Source organism: Heteronotia binoei, chromosome 4 (assembly GCF_032191835.1).
Source record: "Heteronotia binoei isolate CCM8104 ecotype False Entrance Well chromosome 4, APGP_CSIRO_Hbin_v1, whole genome shotgun sequence".
NCBI classification, from domain to species: domain Eukaryota; kingdom Metazoa; phylum Chordata; class Lepidosauria; order Squamata; family Gekkonidae; genus Heteronotia; species Heteronotia binoei.
In genome coordinates this window covers 52,062,761-52,083,788 of record NC_083226.1, presented here as the reverse complement: position 1 = coordinate 52,083,788, position 21,028 = coordinate 52,062,761, and the positions used below count along the sequence as shown (strand labels likewise).

The 21,028-nt window shown below is 40.3% G+C and overlaps 1 protein-coding gene across 2 annotated transcripts in view; it reads left to right on the top strand.

Moving 5' to 3' along the window:
- CCDC171 (coiled-coil domain containing 171) overlaps positions 1-21,028 on the top strand; it is a 209,692-nt gene that overhangs the window by 22,064 nt on the left and 166,600 nt on the right. For both annotated transcript variants that reach the window (XM_060237258.1, XM_060237259.1), the window contains 4 exons: positions 9,572-9,718; positions 11,638-11,730; positions 12,834-12,994; positions 16,821-16,959. In XM_060237258.1, coding sequence (XP_060093241.1) covers positions 9,572-9,718; positions 11,638-11,730; positions 12,834-12,994; positions 16,821-16,959 — 540 coding nt within the window. The remainder of the gene's footprint in view (positions 1-9,571; positions 9,719-11,637; positions 11,731-12,833; positions 12,995-16,820; positions 16,960-21,028) is intronic.

Genomic DNA, 21,028 nt, shown 5'->3' with positions numbered 1-21,028 from the left:
GATCCAGAAACTCCAGTTGGTCAAAATGCAGCAGCACGGCTGTTAACTGCATTGTCTTTATGGGCAAGCGTTTGCCTGATGCTGTGGCAATTGTACTGGCTACCAATCAAGTACCGGATCCACTTCAAGGATTTGGTACTGTCGTTTAAAGCCTTACATGGTCTGGGACCAACATACTTGAGGGACCGCCTTTCCCCATATATGCCCAGGAGGTCTTTGTGGTCTCCTACACAACATCTCCTGACCACCCCTGGCCTGAAGGATGTCCGTTTTGCCTCTACCAGGGCCTTCTCAGCTCTGGCCCCTGCCTGGTGGAATCAGCTCCCTATGGAGATCTGGGCCCTACCTGAATTACTATCATTTCATAGTTTCTTCAAGATGGAGCTATTCCACTGGGCCTTTGGTTGAGGCAGCGGGTGTCCTATTCCAGCAACTATTCCATCAGTTGGCCTCCCTTGTTGGGACATCATGCTTTGCAGACTATGGTACTATCCTATTTATTATCACCATTTCGTCTTGGGCCGGAAACTGTTGTGCCCTGTGAAATGTGCCCTTCCCGCCTGATGCACCTTATTTGCTTTTTTTATTCTATTGTTTTGATTTGCTAATTTTATTTTTTACAAAATTTAAATGGTAGGTTTTTTATTGTTATTCAGTTCATGTTGTGCTCTGCCCTGAGCCCCTTATGGGAAAGGGCGGAATATAAGGCTACTAAATAAATAAATAAGACTTCCCTCTTCTCTATCTCCCCCTTTCCTCACCTTCTCTCCTCTTCTATGCTCACAAGATGGGGGATCCAGGATGCTCCTCTCTGCATCCACTTAGCTTAGGAATTCTATACACTATCCTGCACTATCCGGCATGTATTTCTAGAACATACCTGTTAAATAAAAGAACAGAAACTATTAAAATATATATTTCTAGAATAGGTATTATTCTATTTCAAATCGAAACAGTGGCTCTGTATAACTCTGTAAGTTTGCATGCACACGGTCAGGTCTAATATAAGCACTGCTGCTTTAAAGCCTTGTACACTCTGCTAACTAAAGAAGGATCTGGACCACCAGAACCAGTACTCTTCCCAACAATTTCCCTTTTTACGCAGCAGCCTTCTACCTCCCTTCTTCAAGCTGGTCTTGGAGGTCTCAGCAGCCCCCAGGAATGGCACTTGGAGGGGCATTTTGTGCTTCTCCAGGAGAGGGGAGACTGGGAAGTCATGCACAGGATTTCTGTGCACTGAACTTTTAGAGTGGAACCAATCTGATAGGACAAGAGCCCTATGGTGCAGAATGGTAAAACTGCAGTACTGCAGTCCTAAATTCTGCTCACGACCTGAGTTCGATCCCAGCAGAAGTTGGTTCAGGTAGCCAGTTCCAGGTTGACTCAGCCTTCCATCCTTCTGAGGTCAGTAAAATGAGTACCCAGCTTGCTGGGGGGAAAGTGTAGATAACTGGGGAAGGCAATGGCAAACCACCCCATAAAAAGTCTGCCGTGAAAACGTTGTGAAAGCAATGTTGCCCCAGAGTCGGAAACGACTGTTGCTTGCACAGTGGTCTACCTTTACCTTTTAAATCTGATAGGAAAATAACACATTTTGATTAATTGCAAACAATAACATTTTATATACTGAGCATTCTTTAAAAAACGAAGAACCCAGTGTAGAGAATAGCATCACTTCTCCATGTGCCTCAACCAATATCAGCATCATGGCAGCAGATGTCCTAAGATTTCCACTCAAGAGCCAGTGTCCTTTTAAAATAGCTTTTTACCAAAGTGATTAGCCAGGTGGGCTTCTGCTGGGGATGCTGAAGATTGAACACCATGACAGAGATGGTTCAGACAGCATTTGGACAATCTTAAATCAAGACAATACACAGGTGTCTCTTTGATACATTATGAAGCAGACACCTGATGGCAGGCATTGAATATCAGCTTGCCAGCAGTTAATGTAAAATTTGCCATTCAAAAACAGTCTGCAGCAAATTGCAATACAGCCACATTGCAGAAATAAACATATGTAATGTTAAAAGCTGATTGATCATTTAAAAAATTTTATTACTTTGTGTGCAGCGGACATGAGCAACAAGCTTGACCAATATATAAAGGCTTTATTGTGTAAATCCACTTTCTGCATCTAACTTTTGAGCAATTCCCATGCTTTACCCCTGCAGCTTTGGCTGGAGTGAGATAACATCAGCCCAGCTTTACTCATTGTCTGTTTTTAGGAGCACAGTTTTGAAGACCAAATGCCTAACACTTTGATGGTATTTTTGCTAAATGCCCCTTGTGATGGTCTTGTAAGGAGTAAGCTGTTGAAAGACTTAGTATAATCTTTCTGTTTCTCTGAACAGAAGACTGTTTTAGCAAATTGAGTCTCCAGTGAACTGCCGTCTAAATCACTGGATTCGTGTCCTGTTTCTGATGCTAGCTAGCAAGGAGTGGATGGTTAAGCAATTGCTTAACCTTTAGGGTTCACTCATGCAGCTGCATTTTTAATTGTTTTGCAATGAGACCCACATAGATACAGGATGTGCAAAATGTAGAACAAGCCTTGAATATATAGCAGGGGTGGCCAAGGGTAGCTCTCCAGATGTTTTTTGCCTACAACTCCCATCAGCCCCAGCCAGCATGGCCAATGGCTGGGACTGATGGGAACTGTAGGCAAAAAACATCTGGAGAGCTACCCTTGGCCACCCCTGATATATAGAATTGCCAAATTCATGTATATCAGCAGTGGCAACATATGTTCAATTATGCATTCATTGGTAATTCTCACCATAAAGTCTTCAAAATAAAGTTATCCTATATGAAAAAACAGTTGTATAAATCCTTCCTTATCCAATGGTGTTATGGGGTGTCATGTAATCTACATCTTCTGTGGATTCTATACCATGGAGATATTCTAAAAATAATTTTAGTGTAATATAGGTCATCTACCATGTATGGTCTGTTTTTGAAAAAAGCCCCCTGTGGCTGTGGTAAACTTTGGCTTTGATCCTAAGTAGCACATGAAGAGTTGCACTTGAAGCAGCTTTTCTCTTTCCCACTGCAGTCTTCTTGGTTCACCAGTATTGCAGTCCTGTAGGTCAGTATGCCTTCAGGAACAGTGGAAGAGCCTGTGCTATGCTTCATCTTGCAATCAGCATTTGACCTCAAAATCTGAAACCCACGATTAATTTGAAAGGTCTTTAAATTAAATTTGGGATACACAAATGCTAGATATTGTTCAGATGTGGATAATTCAAGCACTAATCCCCAGCACAAACAAAATTTATTCAATCCAAACGAACAAGGACGAGCGTGTGTGTGTGCTTGCCTTGTAGGCAAGACTTGGGCCAGATTTCTGCTTCCCCAGACAATAAGCATCAGCGTCTGGAGAAGATTCATACTCAAGTCTGTTTTAAAGATGGAAGTGGGCATGGCTTGTGTCCAGTGGCTTCACAGCCTTTTTCTTGCCTTCCCCATGCTCTTGCAGCTTTTCCTACATGTTCTCCATTCCCACCTCTCTTTCCTGGTTTCAAAACTGCCATGTTCTGCGCATGATCAAGCCCATACATCCAACTGTACAGGGAGCAAAGAGAGCCAGGCACTGACCTTGGAAAGGCAGTGCCTGGTTGCACCAAGGCTGCACCAAAGACAGATAGTCCATTGCAATCTAATCTACCCAAATAGACTCCTGCACACACCATCCATTAGTAGTAGTGTCAGCATCTAAGTGTAAAATATCCATGAGTCTAATTGCTTCAACTGTACAAAGCCTGCACACAGAATCTGCCCCCTGCCACTTCCTGGCCAAAACCTGAAGTGCTGTGTTTCAAAGCAGAAAATACTGCTGCCTATATAAATCAATACCAAAGTATCAACTATAAGTTTCATAGTCACCGTAACAATTGCTGCATCTTGGGTAGTTCCAAGATAGAGCCTAGATACAGTAGGCTTCTCCCATGATATAACTGGGCCTCCAGAGAGTTGGTTGATTTGTGTAGCAACCCAATAATGTCAGTGCCTTAGCCTCACTTGAGAGGCACCAATTTCCATCAGGCTGAAGTACATATCACTGACCTCATGGGGAGAGGGCAGATATGAAATTTCTAAGTGCCATGGTGACCTGGTGCCTGGGATTTGTCAATTCCCACGTATGGAGATTTGTGATTTATTCCTTAAGCTGATGCTCTTAGATATAAACTGCTACTTATTTTTCTAACTCTCTTCAGTTAGTGTGCGTGCACGTGAAGGTCTTTATATGAAAGCCGAGTGTTTAGAAAACCATGGAGTTGATGTATCCCTTTGTTTTGAACATTTCCGAATATGGAATAAACAGGAGCTAGATATCATTGAGGAACTGGTTACTGCATTGTGATTCTTAGCACAGATAACCTTTGTAATGCAAGTGACAGCTACTTAAATGAAATGGGTATAGTTCTTAGGAGGTCCCCTTTTTAGGCACAGATGGCATGTGGGTGGTTGTGATTTATGCTTTGGCTGGTATTGAAAATGGAGGCTTCCATTATGTTTTGTAACTTGCCTTGATACAGGAGATAAATAAAGGCATATGGATGATGAATTGATGTGCTGTTTATCTGTTGCTCAAGACTTTGTCAAAACTTGAGATTATCTCCTCTTGCAGTGTCTCTTGATATGTCTCGTACCCTAGAAACAGAGATTTTTCTGCCCTTTCTCCAAGGAGTTCAGGGCAATGCCCACCATTCTTTCCTCCTGCATTTTATTCTCACAATCCTGTGAAGTGCGATAGGCTGAGAAAAAATACCCAAGTCACACAATAAGCTTCAGAGTGAAAATTTGAGCCTGGGTCTTCCAAATCATGGTCTAATAGCCTAACCACCTCAATATGCTGTCACTCTACATGAGGCTATGAAACTGGTTAATTTAAGTTATTAACTACTAGCTATGGTTAAACATCCATGATACCATGCTGCATATAAACACAGATGTCCGGGCTTCTGCTCTGGCACCACCCTCACTGCAGCAGTCTGGGATGCCAGCTGTGTCTCTTCAGGGAAGGTTAGGGAACAAAGAAAGGTTATAAAATTAGTGTTTTATTGAGTCAAATAGCCACTGGTGAGGTGAATCCTGGTTTCTTGAACAGTTTTGTATTATGTTTGAACCCAATGCATAGCTAGTAGCACGTATTCATTTTTTACAAAGTCCTATTGGCTACAGCATCCTTGTGTAATAGCTTCTCCCTTATCAAAAATCTGATGCTAAGTCTTGAGTTCTTCTTGTGACCTTAAGACATCCCTGTTTTTCCCAGGCTTTTAATTATTTCTCTCCTCCCTCCTTCACTGATTTTGTTATTTGGGAATTATTGTATGCGCTTTATTATCTCACTGTCTGATACCTTGTTATCTGATGCTGTTAATACTGGTTACTAATATGTTTTTGAAGTTGCCTATGGCTGTTTTAAACATTTTTCTTAAAGCAATTATAGGTTTCTACTCAAGTTCCTAAGTTTTTAGGTCTGTGTGGTGCACTTGCTTGACAGTACATGCTGTTGAACTTGAACTTGTGTTCTTGGGGGGGGGGGAGCTGCAATGGGTGTGATGTATGATTGTAATCCAAAGTTTCCCAATATATGAAGGCCTTGGGCTTTGCTATGGTGCTTGCAACCCTAGTAGTCCTATAATATAGGCCTTGTTTGGAATCAACAAATTCAACTTCCTTTATATATGGCCATTATGGACAAACAGTTTTTGTTCACTTCCAGAAGCACTCTGGTGAGCTGCACTGAACTTTAGCATGATGAAAGACCTACTCTGGTGTTACTTTAATATTGTTCCTTTGCTGGGGTGCGAGGGGAGATGCTATGCTTGCCTGGCAACTGTAGAATGTGCAGTTCACCACCTTAAATCCCAGAGTTGTGAGAGACATAAATAATCTAAATTTGTGGCATAGTCGTTTGGAATTGATGGGAGGGCATTAAATCCTTCTGGCATCTTACCAGAATACTCTCTCAAACTGCTCACAACATCAAATAGATGGCCATAGCATCTGCAGGGGTGGGCGAGTGTGTGACTTCCTGATGCCTCTCTGACCATGAAAAATATGGCATTTTTAAAGTGAGTCACACAATTCCTGCTGGCTTTGGTCTGTTGTAGGGACCAAGCTGTGTGAGATCAGAAAATACTGCTTTGGTATTGAAAAAGATATTTTGTTTCTTAGCGAAAGGCCAGGATGCCCACATTGCTGAATCAGACTGATATGGATGGAATCAGAAGGCCAGTTATTGTTATACAGGCAGACTACTAATGTGTTGTTTTTAATGGATTGTAAATTTTTTTGGCTGTGACCCCACAGTAACCTTTTCTTTAACTGGCGTGTCTGAGATTAAGACAGTGAAGTGGTGCTGTGAGAAATTGGTAGCTTTTTAAGTGCCTTTTTAAATACCCTGATTCTGCAGCTGAATTCTTATCAGGCAAACAAGCTAATTATATATATTTTCTCCCCTCACAGAGGAGCTATATACATCTGTGCTAAAACAAGAGCAACATGTTTGGAAATTAATGAGTGAGAAGGCATTGTATTGGATAGTTAAACTGCAGCAGTGAATACTTGCCCCAAAGAGGTTTTTCTATACTGGTGTAGTATAAAGGTGCATACTGAGCATGCATTGAGACTAATAACTAGTACATTCCATTCTCCAAACTGATTATAGTAAGTTGGTGGTGAGAAAATGAAAATATGAAATCGTTCCTAAGGAAGTCCTGAGCTTAGTTCACTTTTAACAGTAGAATGTCTTCAGATTCTATATGTATCACCCATCCTTGTTGGTGGGTTTGTTTTTTTTAAAATCCAGTTTTGTTTCCCTGGCAGTCCAGTTTTCCAAAGCCACCGTGTGACAGTACAGTGGTAATTTTGGTGATCCATTGACTTCAGTAGACTTATACCGTTTTCGCACACAGCTCACCTCGTAGTCACAATCCTGTTCCCTCCGCAGTGTCTGGTTGGATTTCCCAACATCTGCGCCGAAGTTACAGGAAGTGCTGCAGCTTTTGCGTAGCAAACGTAAACCGCTAAAACCCAGTTTAAGTTTGCTACGCAAAAGCCGCGGCACTTCCTGTAACTCCGGCGCAAATGGTGGGAAATCCGACAGACGCTGCAGAAGGAACAGGATTGTGACTGCGAGGTAAGCTGTGTGCGAAAACGGTTTTAGAAAGATATAACTGTAGGTGGCACTGTAGGAGAATGATTTGCGCACACACAGAAGGCGAAACTAAAACTGCAATTTACATTTGCCGTTGCTTTTGTTAACTGATGCTTCAATGTGATGGGTGGATCTTGTGGACCAGGAACTGTGTGGCAAATTCCAAGGATGCTGTTGATCTGGTGCTTGGAATTTTTTATGGGCTGAACAAGCTGAAACATAATTTTGACAAGTCAGAAGTTCTCTAGGTTAATATAAAGGCAGATCAAGAACTTAAGATATCCCTGTCTTGGTTGGGAGTGTTCACCCCTTGAAAAGCCAGGTTTGCTGCTTGAAAGTGCTGTTTGACACAGTGGTCACCTTAGAAAAGCAGTTGGCTGCTGTGGCTCAGAGGGCATTTGCCCAGCTCCAGTTGTTGTGTCAACAACCTCTGTTCCTGGGTCAGTCAGATCTAGCCACAGTGATCCATGCCTTGGTTACATCAAGACTGAACTATTACATGGTGCTCTACTGGGGCAACCCTTGAAGAGTGTTTGAAGCTACAGCTAATACAGAGTGCTGCAGTCTACTGCTGGTTAGGGTCAGCTATAGTGAGCATGTGATCCTGATACAGCAATTACACTGGTTTTTTAAAAAAATTGTATACATGTTTTTTTTGTATGTGTGTATGTGTGTTTGCATTTAGAAGTCATGTTGACTTCTGGTGACTGATCCCTACTTGGGGCCTGGAGGATATTCAGAGAGGTGGCTGAATAGAGCCTGCCCCATCCTTTCAACTGGGTATTTCAAAGAAATCTCCCATCCAAGTACTAACCAAAGTTGATCCTGCTTAGCTTCCAAGATCTGATGAGATCAGGCTTGCCTGGGCTATCCAGTCCGAGCAGCAATTACACTGGCTATTGATCTGCTCCTGAGCCTAATTCAGGGTGAATGAATGAATGAACTTTATTGCAGTCATAGACCAATATAAAAACTACGACACATCATATAAAACCCTCTTAAAATACCTAAGATAGTATAAAATACCCTCCTAAAAAACATAAAATACTTGAACATTCCCCACCTATACAATCCAAGATAACTAAAATATAATTTAACCGATTTTAAAATTCAAGTCAGTTCCAATTTATATAAATCCTTTAAATCAGAGTATATAAGAACATTTATAAACTAAAATTCCAAGAGGTCATACAAGACATGCAGTTTCTTGTTTCTTAGTATGGAACTTCACAAGATAATGGCAAAATTTGGCTATCTGTCTAGAGATAGTTGGACTTGCATCCACCAAAAGTTGGTTTTGTTCTTTAAAGCCCTATATGGCTTGGGATCTGCACAATGCTGTGCAGAGTATTCACCAGAAACTTCACCAGAAAGGACCATCTTCTCCTATACGTTCCTGCCTGGGAATTAAGATCACAGAGAGATGCCCTCCTTGACTTTCCCACCAATTAAAGATACTCATCTGGTGGGCACACGAGATAGGATCTTTTCTGTAGCAGCCCCAGAATGATGGAACAACCTCCCCAAGGAGGAGTGCTGATTCCGCCCCCATTGTCAGTTTTCAGGAGGCAGTTGAAAATAGTTTTATTTAGGACTGCATTTGATTTAGCTTTTATTATTGGTAATTTGAAGTTTTTACCTTACAACTTTTAAAAGTGGCCTTGATTTAGCAAGGAAGAAAGGCAGCTCATAAAATATAAAACTTAAAAGATATAAAACTTTAGAAAATATAAAACTTAAATATAATACAAATGTAATACATTTAATATAGAATTTAAAAAAATATAAAATTTAAATAAAATGACTCCTCCTCACCCTTTCTTGCACAGAGCATGATGAAGGACCATCAAACTAGCTCTGGCTACCAGTGATTTGTGGATTGAATGTTTGATATGTGAAAGGAAACTTTGGTTGTTGTATGTAATGAGTAACCAGAGGTAGTTTTCAGCTACCATTCCTTCACTGTCCTGTCTGTAGAGCGAAGTGGTAGTCAGTTGAATGCACATCACAAGTTGCATTTGTGCCTGTTTTTATGTAACCACGATTGAATTGGATGTCTGAATGCAACATTATGGTGACGTGCAGTGACATTTTCTTCAGTGACATGTATTGATATTGCTCCAGCAGCAACTTAAAGACTAACAAGATTTCTAGTCTAAAAGTTTTCAAGAGTCAAATTTCCCTTAGTTTCTGATGAAGGGAGCTTTGACTCTCAAGAGCTTACTCTCTCGAAATCTTGTTTGTCTTTAAGCCTCTGCTAGTTTTGAACCTTCTACTGCAGACCAACACCGCTACTCCCCTATGTTCTGATATTGTAGGGTCTGAACTGCTTTAAAACATCAGAAAGCATGTCCCAAAGAGTCACTTTGTTTTGGCATACATGGTAATAACAGTATCATTATTCATCAGGAAAAAAACAATGCTGTGCAGAGTGTTCACCAGAAACTTCAGGATCTGGAACTAGAAAACAGCAATTGCTCTGAAGTGATCAGGCGACAGAACAGCGAGCTTGAATTGAGTGCTGAACGAGAAGCTCGACTTAAAAAAGAACTTGACGTAAGTGCTGTCTTTCCCTGCCCTCTATGGATGCTTTGGTCTTGGTGTGTGATAGCTGCCTACAGTGGAATATGTGTTGTATACCATTTCTTTGCGAGGAAAACAGGGTGGAGAAAAGCCATAGAAATCTTAAATGAACAACCAAATGGTCACAATGGTAGTCCAAAAACTAGAGTCATTTTATGGAACTACCATGTCAGCTACACCTGCTTTTCCAAAATTTCACATATATGTACCTTTATTCAGATGTTTGTGGGTAATGAGGAGCTGAGGTCTCCACATCAGTATAGTTGATTTTTCCACGGGAAAATGTATTTCTCTGGAATGAACTATGAAATAAAGAAAACAGTGTGTAAGCAGCTGTCAGGACAGAAAAAAATGTTGAATTTTATGGCCTAATTTCTAATTACTTCTACTACTTTATATCGTGTGCAATGTAAATGAAACAAAAATGGGATGCAAGAGTAGCTGTGGCCAAAAGCAGCTCTATGAATTGATTTTAAGTTTAGCAGTTTGGTGGATAACTTAAGCAGTGCTCAGGCAAGATATTTTTCACTAAGGAAGATTTGTGCTGTTCCTGTAGTGCCCTCTAGTGGATAACGCAATGAAATTTTGCTAACTTATTTCAAGAGCGTCATGCATTACTTCTTATATTTAAGAACTGTCATCTTGCTTTTCTTGCAAGAAAATCAAAACAGCTTGTGGACCATAAAAGCATGTTTGCATGTGCAATAATAAAGAAAAGTGTGCAATAAAATGCCAGAGAACTTGATACAAAATATTGACTTGATTAAATTGGTAAAAGAGAGCTGTAATAAAAAAAAGGGAAAAGTCTGTGATGCTTTAAAAAAATACTACCAAATTTCCCTTACACTGAAGGTTTTCCCTGCTTTCCACGAAGGTATTTTCATGGATATGTCATGATATTGTTTCTCCACAGGGAAATGCCCAGGGTTCACCAATATACAAAGCAAAAGAAGCCCACTATAGACCTCAGAAAAAAGACACTTCCTTCCCCTTCTTCTGTTTTCATGAGTGCAATCTCTCTATGTGTATGTAATGTTGTTTCATGATATTATATGGGATTTTTGTTTTACCATTTGAATTCTCAAAAGCAGGAACCTCCTTGCTTATGAATGATGGATCCAGCCCCGGCGGATGTTGGCTGTTTTTTTAATTCCTACTGAAATATATGGGTTTAATTGATTTCAGCATGTCTGCCCTGGGGCTAGAGAGTTTGAGAGATTGTGCCTCAAATGCTGGAGTTACTTTAATATTAATAAATATAGGCATAGTAGCATGTAATTAATACATTTTTTTTAATTGTAGCTAAACAGTCACCTTGTGGATGCCATATGGAATCGGTGGAAGTTTACATATTCTTGGGTGCTTTAGCTGACCATTTCCCAACCTAAATATTTCTATGCACCTTGACACATTCAGAATCATTCATTTTATTTGTTTAGATAGTTTATATGCTGCCAGTTTACAGACTTGCTTGAGGCAATTTACAGCTGATAGCCATAGAACCATATCACTGGACTGTGGCATGTGTGCAGGGATACAAGTGGCCCCAGAAATGTGTTTGGCACTGTCTTTGTTTTTTGGGGGAAATGCTGTATGGAAACAGTATTTTAACAATTTATGTGGGAGGAGGAGAAATGGATTTATGTTTTGTGTAAACCAGAATTGGTAGTCTTCAAAACCAACTTCATGTTGCTTTGCAAGAAGTAGACCTTACTGAGCATGACTTTACAATTGTCGTATACTAAGGAGCATGATCCTGTGTGGATGAAAACACCAAGCTTTCTTCAAGAGCAGTCCCCAACTGAGCACATTGCAGTAATCTTTCTGAGGTAGCACTAGATACAGACCATCATGATGAACTGATTTTTAAGGAAATGTATTTTTCATCTTAGGCAGCTACAGTAAGAATAAAGAAACTGGAAGAAAACATTGAAGCAGAAAGAGCCGCGCATCTGGAATCAAAATTTAATTCTGAAATAATTCAGGTGAACCAGGGAATTGAACTGATAAATGTGTGCCAAGTGAGCCTGCAACTGAAGAATTAGGATATGCTTAATAGTTTAAGACATTATGCTGTATTTTAATACATAACAGTATTGTATTGTATCTGTATTGAAGAATATTTGACTGCTGGTTAAAAGATTTGTAAAACAAGCTTTTTTGCAAAATGGGCCTGCCATGGGTATCCAAAGGAGCAAGTTGACTTTGCACTTTTGCTGGCATCCCAGTGCTAATCTAGGCTGCTGCAGCCACCTTGAGTTGTGAATTGACCCAGAATGTCAGTATAAATGTGCTGCAGTAGTTTCTTACCTTAATGTCAATACCCAGACTTTTATGTACAGTTTAGGTATAGAGAATAGACTGCAGGGTCATACACTTCCCCTTACACCCTCCACTCTGCAAAACAAATTTGGGTCCTCTGCTTTTCCCCCCAGTGGAGACTCAAAGCTTACAATATCTTTCTCCCCTCTTTGTTATCACTACATAAACCCTATGATATAGGTTAGACTGAGAGAGAGTGCCTGGCCCCAAATCATCCAATAGGTTCTCTTGCATTGTTGGGATTTGAATATGGGTCCCCCAGATCCTAGTCCAACGCTCTAGCCACATTAGAGCTACTCGCCACACTTTTCTTCCCCTGCTAACCATGATTTGCATTTTTTTTTGCTAACCAAATTTCAAATCTTGGTTAGGTAGAAATACCATTAAAATGGTAATGATGGGTTAACCTTGGTGGAGGAAGTATATGCATAATCATGGTTGAAGGTAAGCAGAATTTCCACTAAAGAGGGTGGTTATTTAGTAGAAGGGATTATGTGATCCTGTACCTGAATTCATGCCTACATTTAACCATGGTTTAGTTAACTGTTTGAGAGAAAATTAATGATTATCAGTAACCCATGTTTGTAACTAACCTAATTATGGTAATGTGTTGGCAAAATTAAGTCTACACCACCTTTCTATGTCAGTGTCCCTTGGTATGTGTAGAATACTGTCTGCATCTCACTGTTACTGCTTTGCCTAGAAATCTAACATGTTAACAATACTCTCAGAACATTGATTGTTGATTAATTATCATTCCTTGCAGTTAAGAATTCGGGACCTGGAAACAGCTTTGCAAGTGGAGAAAGCCAGCCAAATGGAAGCACTTTCTGATTTGGACATTGTCAAAAGCAAGTTCAAAGAAGTGGAAAATGCCTATGAGAGGGAAAAACAAAATGCGCAAGAGAGCTATGAAAATCTCAATTTGTACGTTGTTAATCAGAATCCATATGTCTTTGCTCAATGGGTACTAGAAAACAAAAAAAAACTAGCTCAACTCAGATATTATGTATCATACAGAGCTATACTGATGGCTACACTCTTGCAGCTTGTAAATGTAGTATATGCTGCCTGAATCAATAGTTAACTTTTTTTCTGCCAGTTTCTAAAGCAAGTAAGTAATAATCATGTTTAGATACTTAAAATGTGATTGTGTGATACTTGGGGATTCTTCTTTTTTATTCTTGTAGCAATAGAAGATTTTTTTCCCAGCTTGGTAACAATTTGGCCATTGTAGTATGGTGGGCTAGAATGTGATACTTAAATTGATACTTAAATGTGATACTTAAATATGGAGCAAAGGTCTATCAGTTGCTATTAGCCACAGCGTGTTGTTGGAACTCTCTGTCTGGGGCAGCGATGCTCTGTATTCTTGGTGCTTGGGGGTGGGGGCAACAGTGGGAGGGCTTCTAGTGTCCTGGCCCCACCGATGGACTTCTTGATGGCACCAGGGGGTTTTTTGGCCACTGTGTGACACAGAGTGTTGGACTGGATTAGACTCGTGAGAGTGTTGGACTGGATGGGCCATTGGCCTGATCCAGCATGGCTTCTCTTATGTTCTTATAATTGGAGTAGCTTAGGTGTAAATCCCTGATTGACTGCATCACTTGCTTTCTGTCAGTCAAACTTTCCTCATAAGACTGTCTTGAGGTGACAATGTTAACTTGAGCAGGTGGCAGGACAAGGAAAAAGTATAATATTTAGTCTTATTCATGGTAAGGCATGGAGGATTTAGTAAAAATACAATAAAACAAAAAGATAAGATTTTTAGGGAACTGGCATACCAGTTTTCTCACCAGCAAAACATTGGCAAATTTGATAATTCATTAAAAAATAGTTTAAAATATTGTTAAAAATCAGTAATGTATAAGAGTTTGGTGTAGTGATTGAGAGCACAGACTCCAGTCTGGGAGAGCTGGGTTTGATTTCCCCTTCCTCCACACACACAGTTGCTGCTGTCATCTTGGGTTAGTCACAAGTTCTCTCAGAGCTGTTCTCTTGAGCAATTCTCAAAAGAGCTCTCTCAGCCCTACCTACCTCACAGAGTGTCTGTTGTGGGGAGGGGAAGGGAAAGTAGCTTGTAAACTGCTATGAGTGAAGGATAGGGTATAAATTCAATCTCTTCTTATATAGAGAAAATTGATGATCAAATCAAACATCCTGTATATCCCGGTATGTTATCTTCTAATTCAAAACTTTACTATAGAGATAGTAGAAATAGTTGAGAAATTTTCTTTCAGTGTTCCAATATACTGGTAGAGTAAGGACTGCCTTGCTTTGACATTCAAGTTTGCCACAATTTGAGTGCATATATAAATTTATAATTGGATTTTTGTTTTCTTGCAAGATATTCTGATATGGATGACTTCTGTGGGCGTTAACCCACTGTCTCTTTCAGGTAGTTCTTATGTAATTTAGAATAAAATTTCATTACCATTATACTGCCCTTCTATCCTTTGATGTAATGGCCTTTGTGGTTAATTCGCCAGCCATTTCCACTGTTTTTGTGTCTCCTGATCAGAATTTTCATTGAAAAGGTTCACGTTCCCCTTTGTGTTGAATCTTGTCATTCACTACCTGTCTTCATACTGTTTTTGTTGCAATTAACATTCTCTTGTCTATTAATGGTAACTGACCCCCCCCCCCCAAGGCATTACAGACAAAAATCTGTCATGGAGCAGTTTTTAAAATGGCAGTATTCAGTTTTTGTTATTTTTAAACAGAAGTGTTGAGTCACTGACACAGCTCAACAGATCTGCAGACTGTGGATAAAGATTGGGAAACTAGAGCAGGCTGACATAATGCTCCCCCCCCCCCGCCCCGCTTTCCATGATTTACATCTTCACTGGGGCTAATATGGCTTGAAGTGAGTTTTTCAGCCATGGTTTGGGACCAACTTTATTAGCTCCTAACAATAGCTAGTTGTGATTTGGATGTATTGTTAAATTCATGACAGAGACACTGTGATGCCCCCCTGGCCAAGGGTCCTATCCCCCAGGGATGTACCATGGTGTATTCATTTGGTCACAGATGAGTCACTAGTAAGAGGTGATAAATTTGCCCATTTTATTGATTAGCTTACTCTGCAACCTGGCTGGTGCATTCCTGACTACCTTCATCAGTTTTCACCCAGGTTCTTAGGCCAGCTTTCCCTAATGTGGTCCATCACCTGGTCTTGGTAGCTCCTAGCTCTGGCCATCCTGTCTTCTGGGTATATGCTGGCAGTAGCTAGGCTACCTAGGCCTGGCCAATGATAGTTGTGGTCTCTTGGTCAGGGGGAATCCTCTGTCTCTACCCACTGCAGAGAACTATTCCTATACCTGCCCAGTACCTGCTGTTCTGTTCCTGCTTCTGAGTTGGGCTTTCTCCCAAGGAGACCTTTGTCCTTGAGTAAGGCTTTTCTCCTTTGAGAACTGGTCCTGGTTATCCTTCCTTCTGTCTGCTCCTGCCCATGTCTTCTCCACCTCCCAGGATGCTTCCCTCTGCCCTGTTACAGTGCTGCTGGCATGCTTAAGGGAGTGTCCATGTTCCCTCTCTTCTCCTCCAAGGCTGGGATGCCCTAGGATGTGACAGAAAGGTCACATTGGAAAGAGTGAGTGGTATGAGGAAGCCAATAAGCCTCCACCACAGGTCTAATGATACTTTAGAATTTTTTACTTTCCTCGCTTAGATTCAGGTGGGTTGCCTTGTTGGTCTGAAGCAACAGAGTGAAGTTTGAATCCAGTGACAACTTCAAGACCAACATAGTTTTACTTTGTATATAAGCTTTCTTATGCATGCACACTTCTTCAGATACATTGAAACAAGACTTCCTCAATCATTACATGTAGATAGAGGGAGATAGGAGGATTAGTTGCCAGGAAGGGCTAATTAGAGTCAAGAAGATGCATAAGCAACTGAGCAATAAATATAACTAAGATTGGATTAAAACAGCTGAAAAGACCTGTGAATAGCAGCAAATTAGCATACAGATAATAAGAGTTGACAAACATATGTGAGAATGTTTGAGTTCAGTAGCACCTTAAAGACCAACAAAGTTTAATTCTGAGTATAAGCAAAAACTGAGTGACTTAACATGTGTAATGAGAGAAGAACCTGATATCTCTGTTAAACTCTGGAGGTTCCATTGTCCTGAGTGTTGTAGTAACTTGTAATTTAGCAATCTCCCATTCCAGTCTGTTTCTAAAATTCCTTTGCAATAAAACAGGTATTTTGAGGTCCCCCATTGACTGCTGTGGGATGTTAAAATGTTCTCCAACATGTTTCTCAATTTTGTAATTCTTGATGTCAGATTTGTGTTAATTTCTCTTTTGGTTTAGGGTTTGATTTACTAATCACTGGACTCAAACTTTGTTTTCTTTCTTCACTTAGGTTCAAGTATATTATATACATATATGATTCATATCAATTTGCTATTTGCAGGTGCTGTATTGTGGCAAGTGATGTATTCTGGTGATACTCAGCATGTTCAGTAACTTTAGTTTGGTTAAGCCAAGAAATTTTGGTGTTGTAGAAACTTCTGGATTAAGTGAATAGTGGTACTTCATACAATTTGTATAATTATATTATTTTATGCCAAACCTATAAGAGGTAGTATTTTTAGGACTGTTAGAGAGCTGACATGTGACTATTTCCTTAGGAATTGTTCATATTTTGTTTGAAACAGTGTGTTACGGAAACATACTATGTACAGCAGTTGTCAGCATCTAAAATGTCAAAAAGAATTTTTGCAAATTCTGTTCTCTCCTTTTAGACTGGAAAGGGATTATCTCTCCATAAGTAAGCAGCTAAAGGAAGAGATAGAGGAAAAGAAGAAAGCAATTACAGAGCTCTCACAGAGACTACAGGATAATGAAAAAAGTTGCAAAGAATTACAGGACGAGCTTCTACTGGTAAGGGAATAGCCTTGAGGCATTTTCTTTATTGGTCCAAAAGATGCTATGTGTGCTTGCCAAGAAAAATAAACTTTTTTTTTTGAATCGGACAATTATTGGTACTACCCAATTCTGCTGCTCTTTTTGCCTAGAGTGAGCATATATGGGTGGTGTGTGTGATGGGCGCAGCAGGCAACTTTCATATCAGTGTTTTGTTGTAGGCCATATTCTGGCTATGGTGACCTTTGCTTCCATCTACCAATGTAGTCAGCTTTGTGTATATGATGATATCATCATAAATGCTGGGGTAGAGCCTAGACAGTGGAAGAGTTGACAGCTTGATGAGTGTGATGGGCAACAGTCACATAGTACAGGTTGTATACTGATGGTCGTTTCTACAGTGGAATGGTTACAGCAAAGTATGTATTGTTTTTCCTGCTTGTTGTCCAACTAAAAATGGAATTAAAATTGTTTTTCTATATAAGACAAGTTTTAAACTCCCATTTTTGAGATTTATTTGAAACCTTTTGCTAATAAACCAACTGTGGTCTCTGAAGCTTCTTGTATAGCTATAGTTTGCCTTTCTGTACCTTCAACACAGGGTTGCTATGTGTGTTAAGTGCCATCAAGTCACTTCCAACTATGAATTAATTACCTCTAAACATCCTATTTTTAACAGCCTTGCTCAGGTCTTGCAACTGACAGCCATGGCTTCTTTGAGTCAATCCATCTTTTTTTTTCCTGCTGTCTTCAACTTTTCCTAGCATGTTTGTCTTTTCCAGTGAGTCCCCTAGTCTTATAATCTGATCAGAGTATGATAGCTTCACTTCAGTCATTTTAGCTTTTAGGGAGAGTTCAGGTTTGATTTGATCTAGAACTCATTTACTTGTCTTTTTGGTGGTCCGTGGTATCCATAAAAGTCTCCTCCAACACCATATTTCAAATGGATCACCTTTCTTCCTGTCAGCTCTCTTCATTGTCCAGCTTTCATCATCATACATAATAATGGGGAATACTATAATATGACTTACCTTGATTTTGGTTGCTAGCAACACATTGTTATTCTTAATAATCTTTTCTAGCTCCTTCATGACTCCCCGTTCCAGTCTTAATCTCTGAGTTTTTGGTGGTTGATGGAGGCAAGGAATAAAAAATGTTGCCAAGGAATAGAAAATGTTTAACAATTTCTTCATCGTCAATTTTAAGATTGTATAATTCCTCAGTAATCATTACTTTTGTCCTCTGGATGTTCAGTGGTAATCCTGCTTTGGCACTTTCTGCTTTAACCTTCATCAGTAGTTGTTTCAAGTCTTCACTGTTTTTTGCCAGTAACGTGGTATCATCTGCATATCATAAATTGTTACTGTTCTTTGCTTCAGTTTTCACTCCACCATCTAAATCTAATCCAGTCTATATGATATGTTCAGCATATAGGTTGAACAGACAGGGAGATAAAAGACATCCTTGTCTGTATTATGAGTCAGTCAGGGCTCAGTGAGGACTTCTCAGGAGAAGAAGAGCCATGTGTAGCTAGGTGTGAGTTAGCAGAATCCAGCAAGCAGGAGGACAAACTACAGTCTGATCAGGACTCACAGCCGACAGCTAGTTCTGAGCCACCTATGGTCTTCAGCCCTGAGTCTTTAGGTGAAACTAAGCTGATTGTTCCCAGCCTTCCAGCATCACCCACACCCTTTGAAGTGCCACAGACAGAGGCTGTGAGCAGAACTACAGGAAAGATGGCAGAGTCCTCACCTCCTAGCTCAATGACCAGCTGCTTGAGTAGTTGCAGAATTACTCCTAAGCAGCTCACTGCAAATTGGACCCTTAGGGACAGCCAAAGGAGGCTGTTAGGCATGGAAGAAACAAGTCAATCTGCCACTGACTCTGCAGCCACAGTCTTGGATCCTGCCTTGCCCATGTGACTGTTGGACTGGCTTCTGACTATGGTTTTCAGTTCTGCTTGACTTCTGCTCATGAGTAACCCTTGGGCTGCTTGACTATACCTTTTGGACAACCCTCAGCAATGGCTCTTCTGATTCTGAACGCTTGGTCTGGATTCTTGACTCAGTTTCCCTCACTTGGACTTTAACTGCCCTCCAGAAACCTACCCTTGGCTCTGCCTGACTCAAGACAGTTTGACATCTTTATCAATTGGAAACCATTCTGTTTTTCCTTAGTCTGTCCTTACAACAGCCGCATCTCCAGAGTATAAATTGTGCATCAAAACAATCACATGATGTGGCACAGTTATATATTTTTTAAAAAAACAATAATTACTTTTTAATGATCCACACAGTCAAAAGCTTCGCTGTAATCTATGAAACACAAACTGTTTTTTCCTGAAATTCTCTTTATGTTCCAATAACTACTGTAAATTTGCAATATGATCTCGAGTGCCTGCTTCCTTGTCATCGTTTACCTGGTCAGTGGTCTAGAAGAGTAGTTGGGAGGCTCAGTTGCATTATGTTGGGATGTTTCAAGTGAAGCATTATCCAAAGAAAAAGCAGCTGCTTCTGAATATGAACTCCCTGCGGATGACAAAGTGGTACTTCTTCAGCTCTTCTGAAGTATCTAGTGCACTGGCAAGGACTGGTTCTTTGCTTTGGAAAGAGGGGAGATTTTGCGTTTGTGTAGCCATAGGGATGGGTTACCAAACTTAGACATAGAAGAGTGTATCTGTGACTAAGCTGAGGGTGTTGGGATAAGTACAGTGCTTTGATAGTCAGTCAACTGCAGTTCCTGTTTTTTCCCTTCTTCTTGTTCCATTCAAAACTTTTTGAATTTTATCATCCAGCTTCAGGAAACCCCTCATAACTCCCCACCCCCATAAGGGAGATCACTGACCTATACAAGAGGGTTTTAATAATGGCAGACAAAAACCCAGTCAGACTAATTCAGAAGGTTTAAAGTCTAACAGACTTTTATGCTAGCATAGGTTTTTGTGGACTAGATCTCATTTCACCAGTTGACAAAAGTGTGTCAGTGAAAATTTCTTCTGTCAAAGAAAGAAGCATACAGAACAACACATTGCAGGTTAGACAAGCTGATGAGGAAGAAAGAGGTAAAGCTATTAGTTTGCTGAGAGCCATGTTTGAACTGGCGATTCAAGTGCCATGCAAGGAATGGACAACACATCTGTATTGTTATGGGTTAATAGGTCAGCAAGTTGCCAGTGGTTTGTTTTCTTTCTTTCTTTCTTTCTTTCTTTCTTTCTTTCTTTCTTTCTTTCTTTCTTTCTTTCTTTCTTTCTTTCTTTCTTTCTTTCTTTCTTTCTTTCTTTCTTTCTTTCTTTCTTTCTTTCGTCTTGAAGTATTGTCCCAAACTCTGCAGAAATGTTTCTTTTCTATTTCTCTTTATACTGTAGGTTTGACCTACATACTGCTGTAGTTGCTCTGGGAGTAAAAACTAGGATGGTAGGCCTAGAATATGTAGAGCAGCTAGAACCAGAACCATATCACATGCAGGAGAGATCAAGTAGAAGTCTGCTCATGCATTTGGATTCTTAGTACTAAGGAGGTTTGCAATGTGTTGTGTATGCCATACTGACACAAGAAACATCCTGAAAGGGTATATTAACTGTATGACACTACCTAGGAGCTACATGTTACCTACAGTGACATCCTCTAAGAAAATATATAAGTGCAGTAAATGTTATCACTTTATAAGCAGTATTTCTTTTATCAAAAGGCTCTGAAGCTGCACAACCGTTTTGGGATAGTCCTTTGGTTTCATAAGAGTCTTGCTGCATCAGATTCAGGACAGCAAGAAGGGTAGGGTTATGACACTGGTGGGGGATAGGGGGGTAGGTTTACCAGATCTATGTTGGGAAACTCCTGGAGATTTGGGAATGGAGCCTGAGGAGGACAGGGACCTTAGAGGGGTGCAATGACATAGAGTCCTCTCTCCAAATAACCCATTTTCTCCACGGAAACTGATCTCTGTAGTCTGGAGATGAGCTGTAATTCTGAGGGATCCCAAGAACCTCCTGGAGGCTGGCATCTCTAATAGATGGGTCTGGGAAATCCATGCAAGCAAAGCATGAAGGCCAAAACACTCACTTGCTTTTTGCCCCTCCCCCCCAGCCATT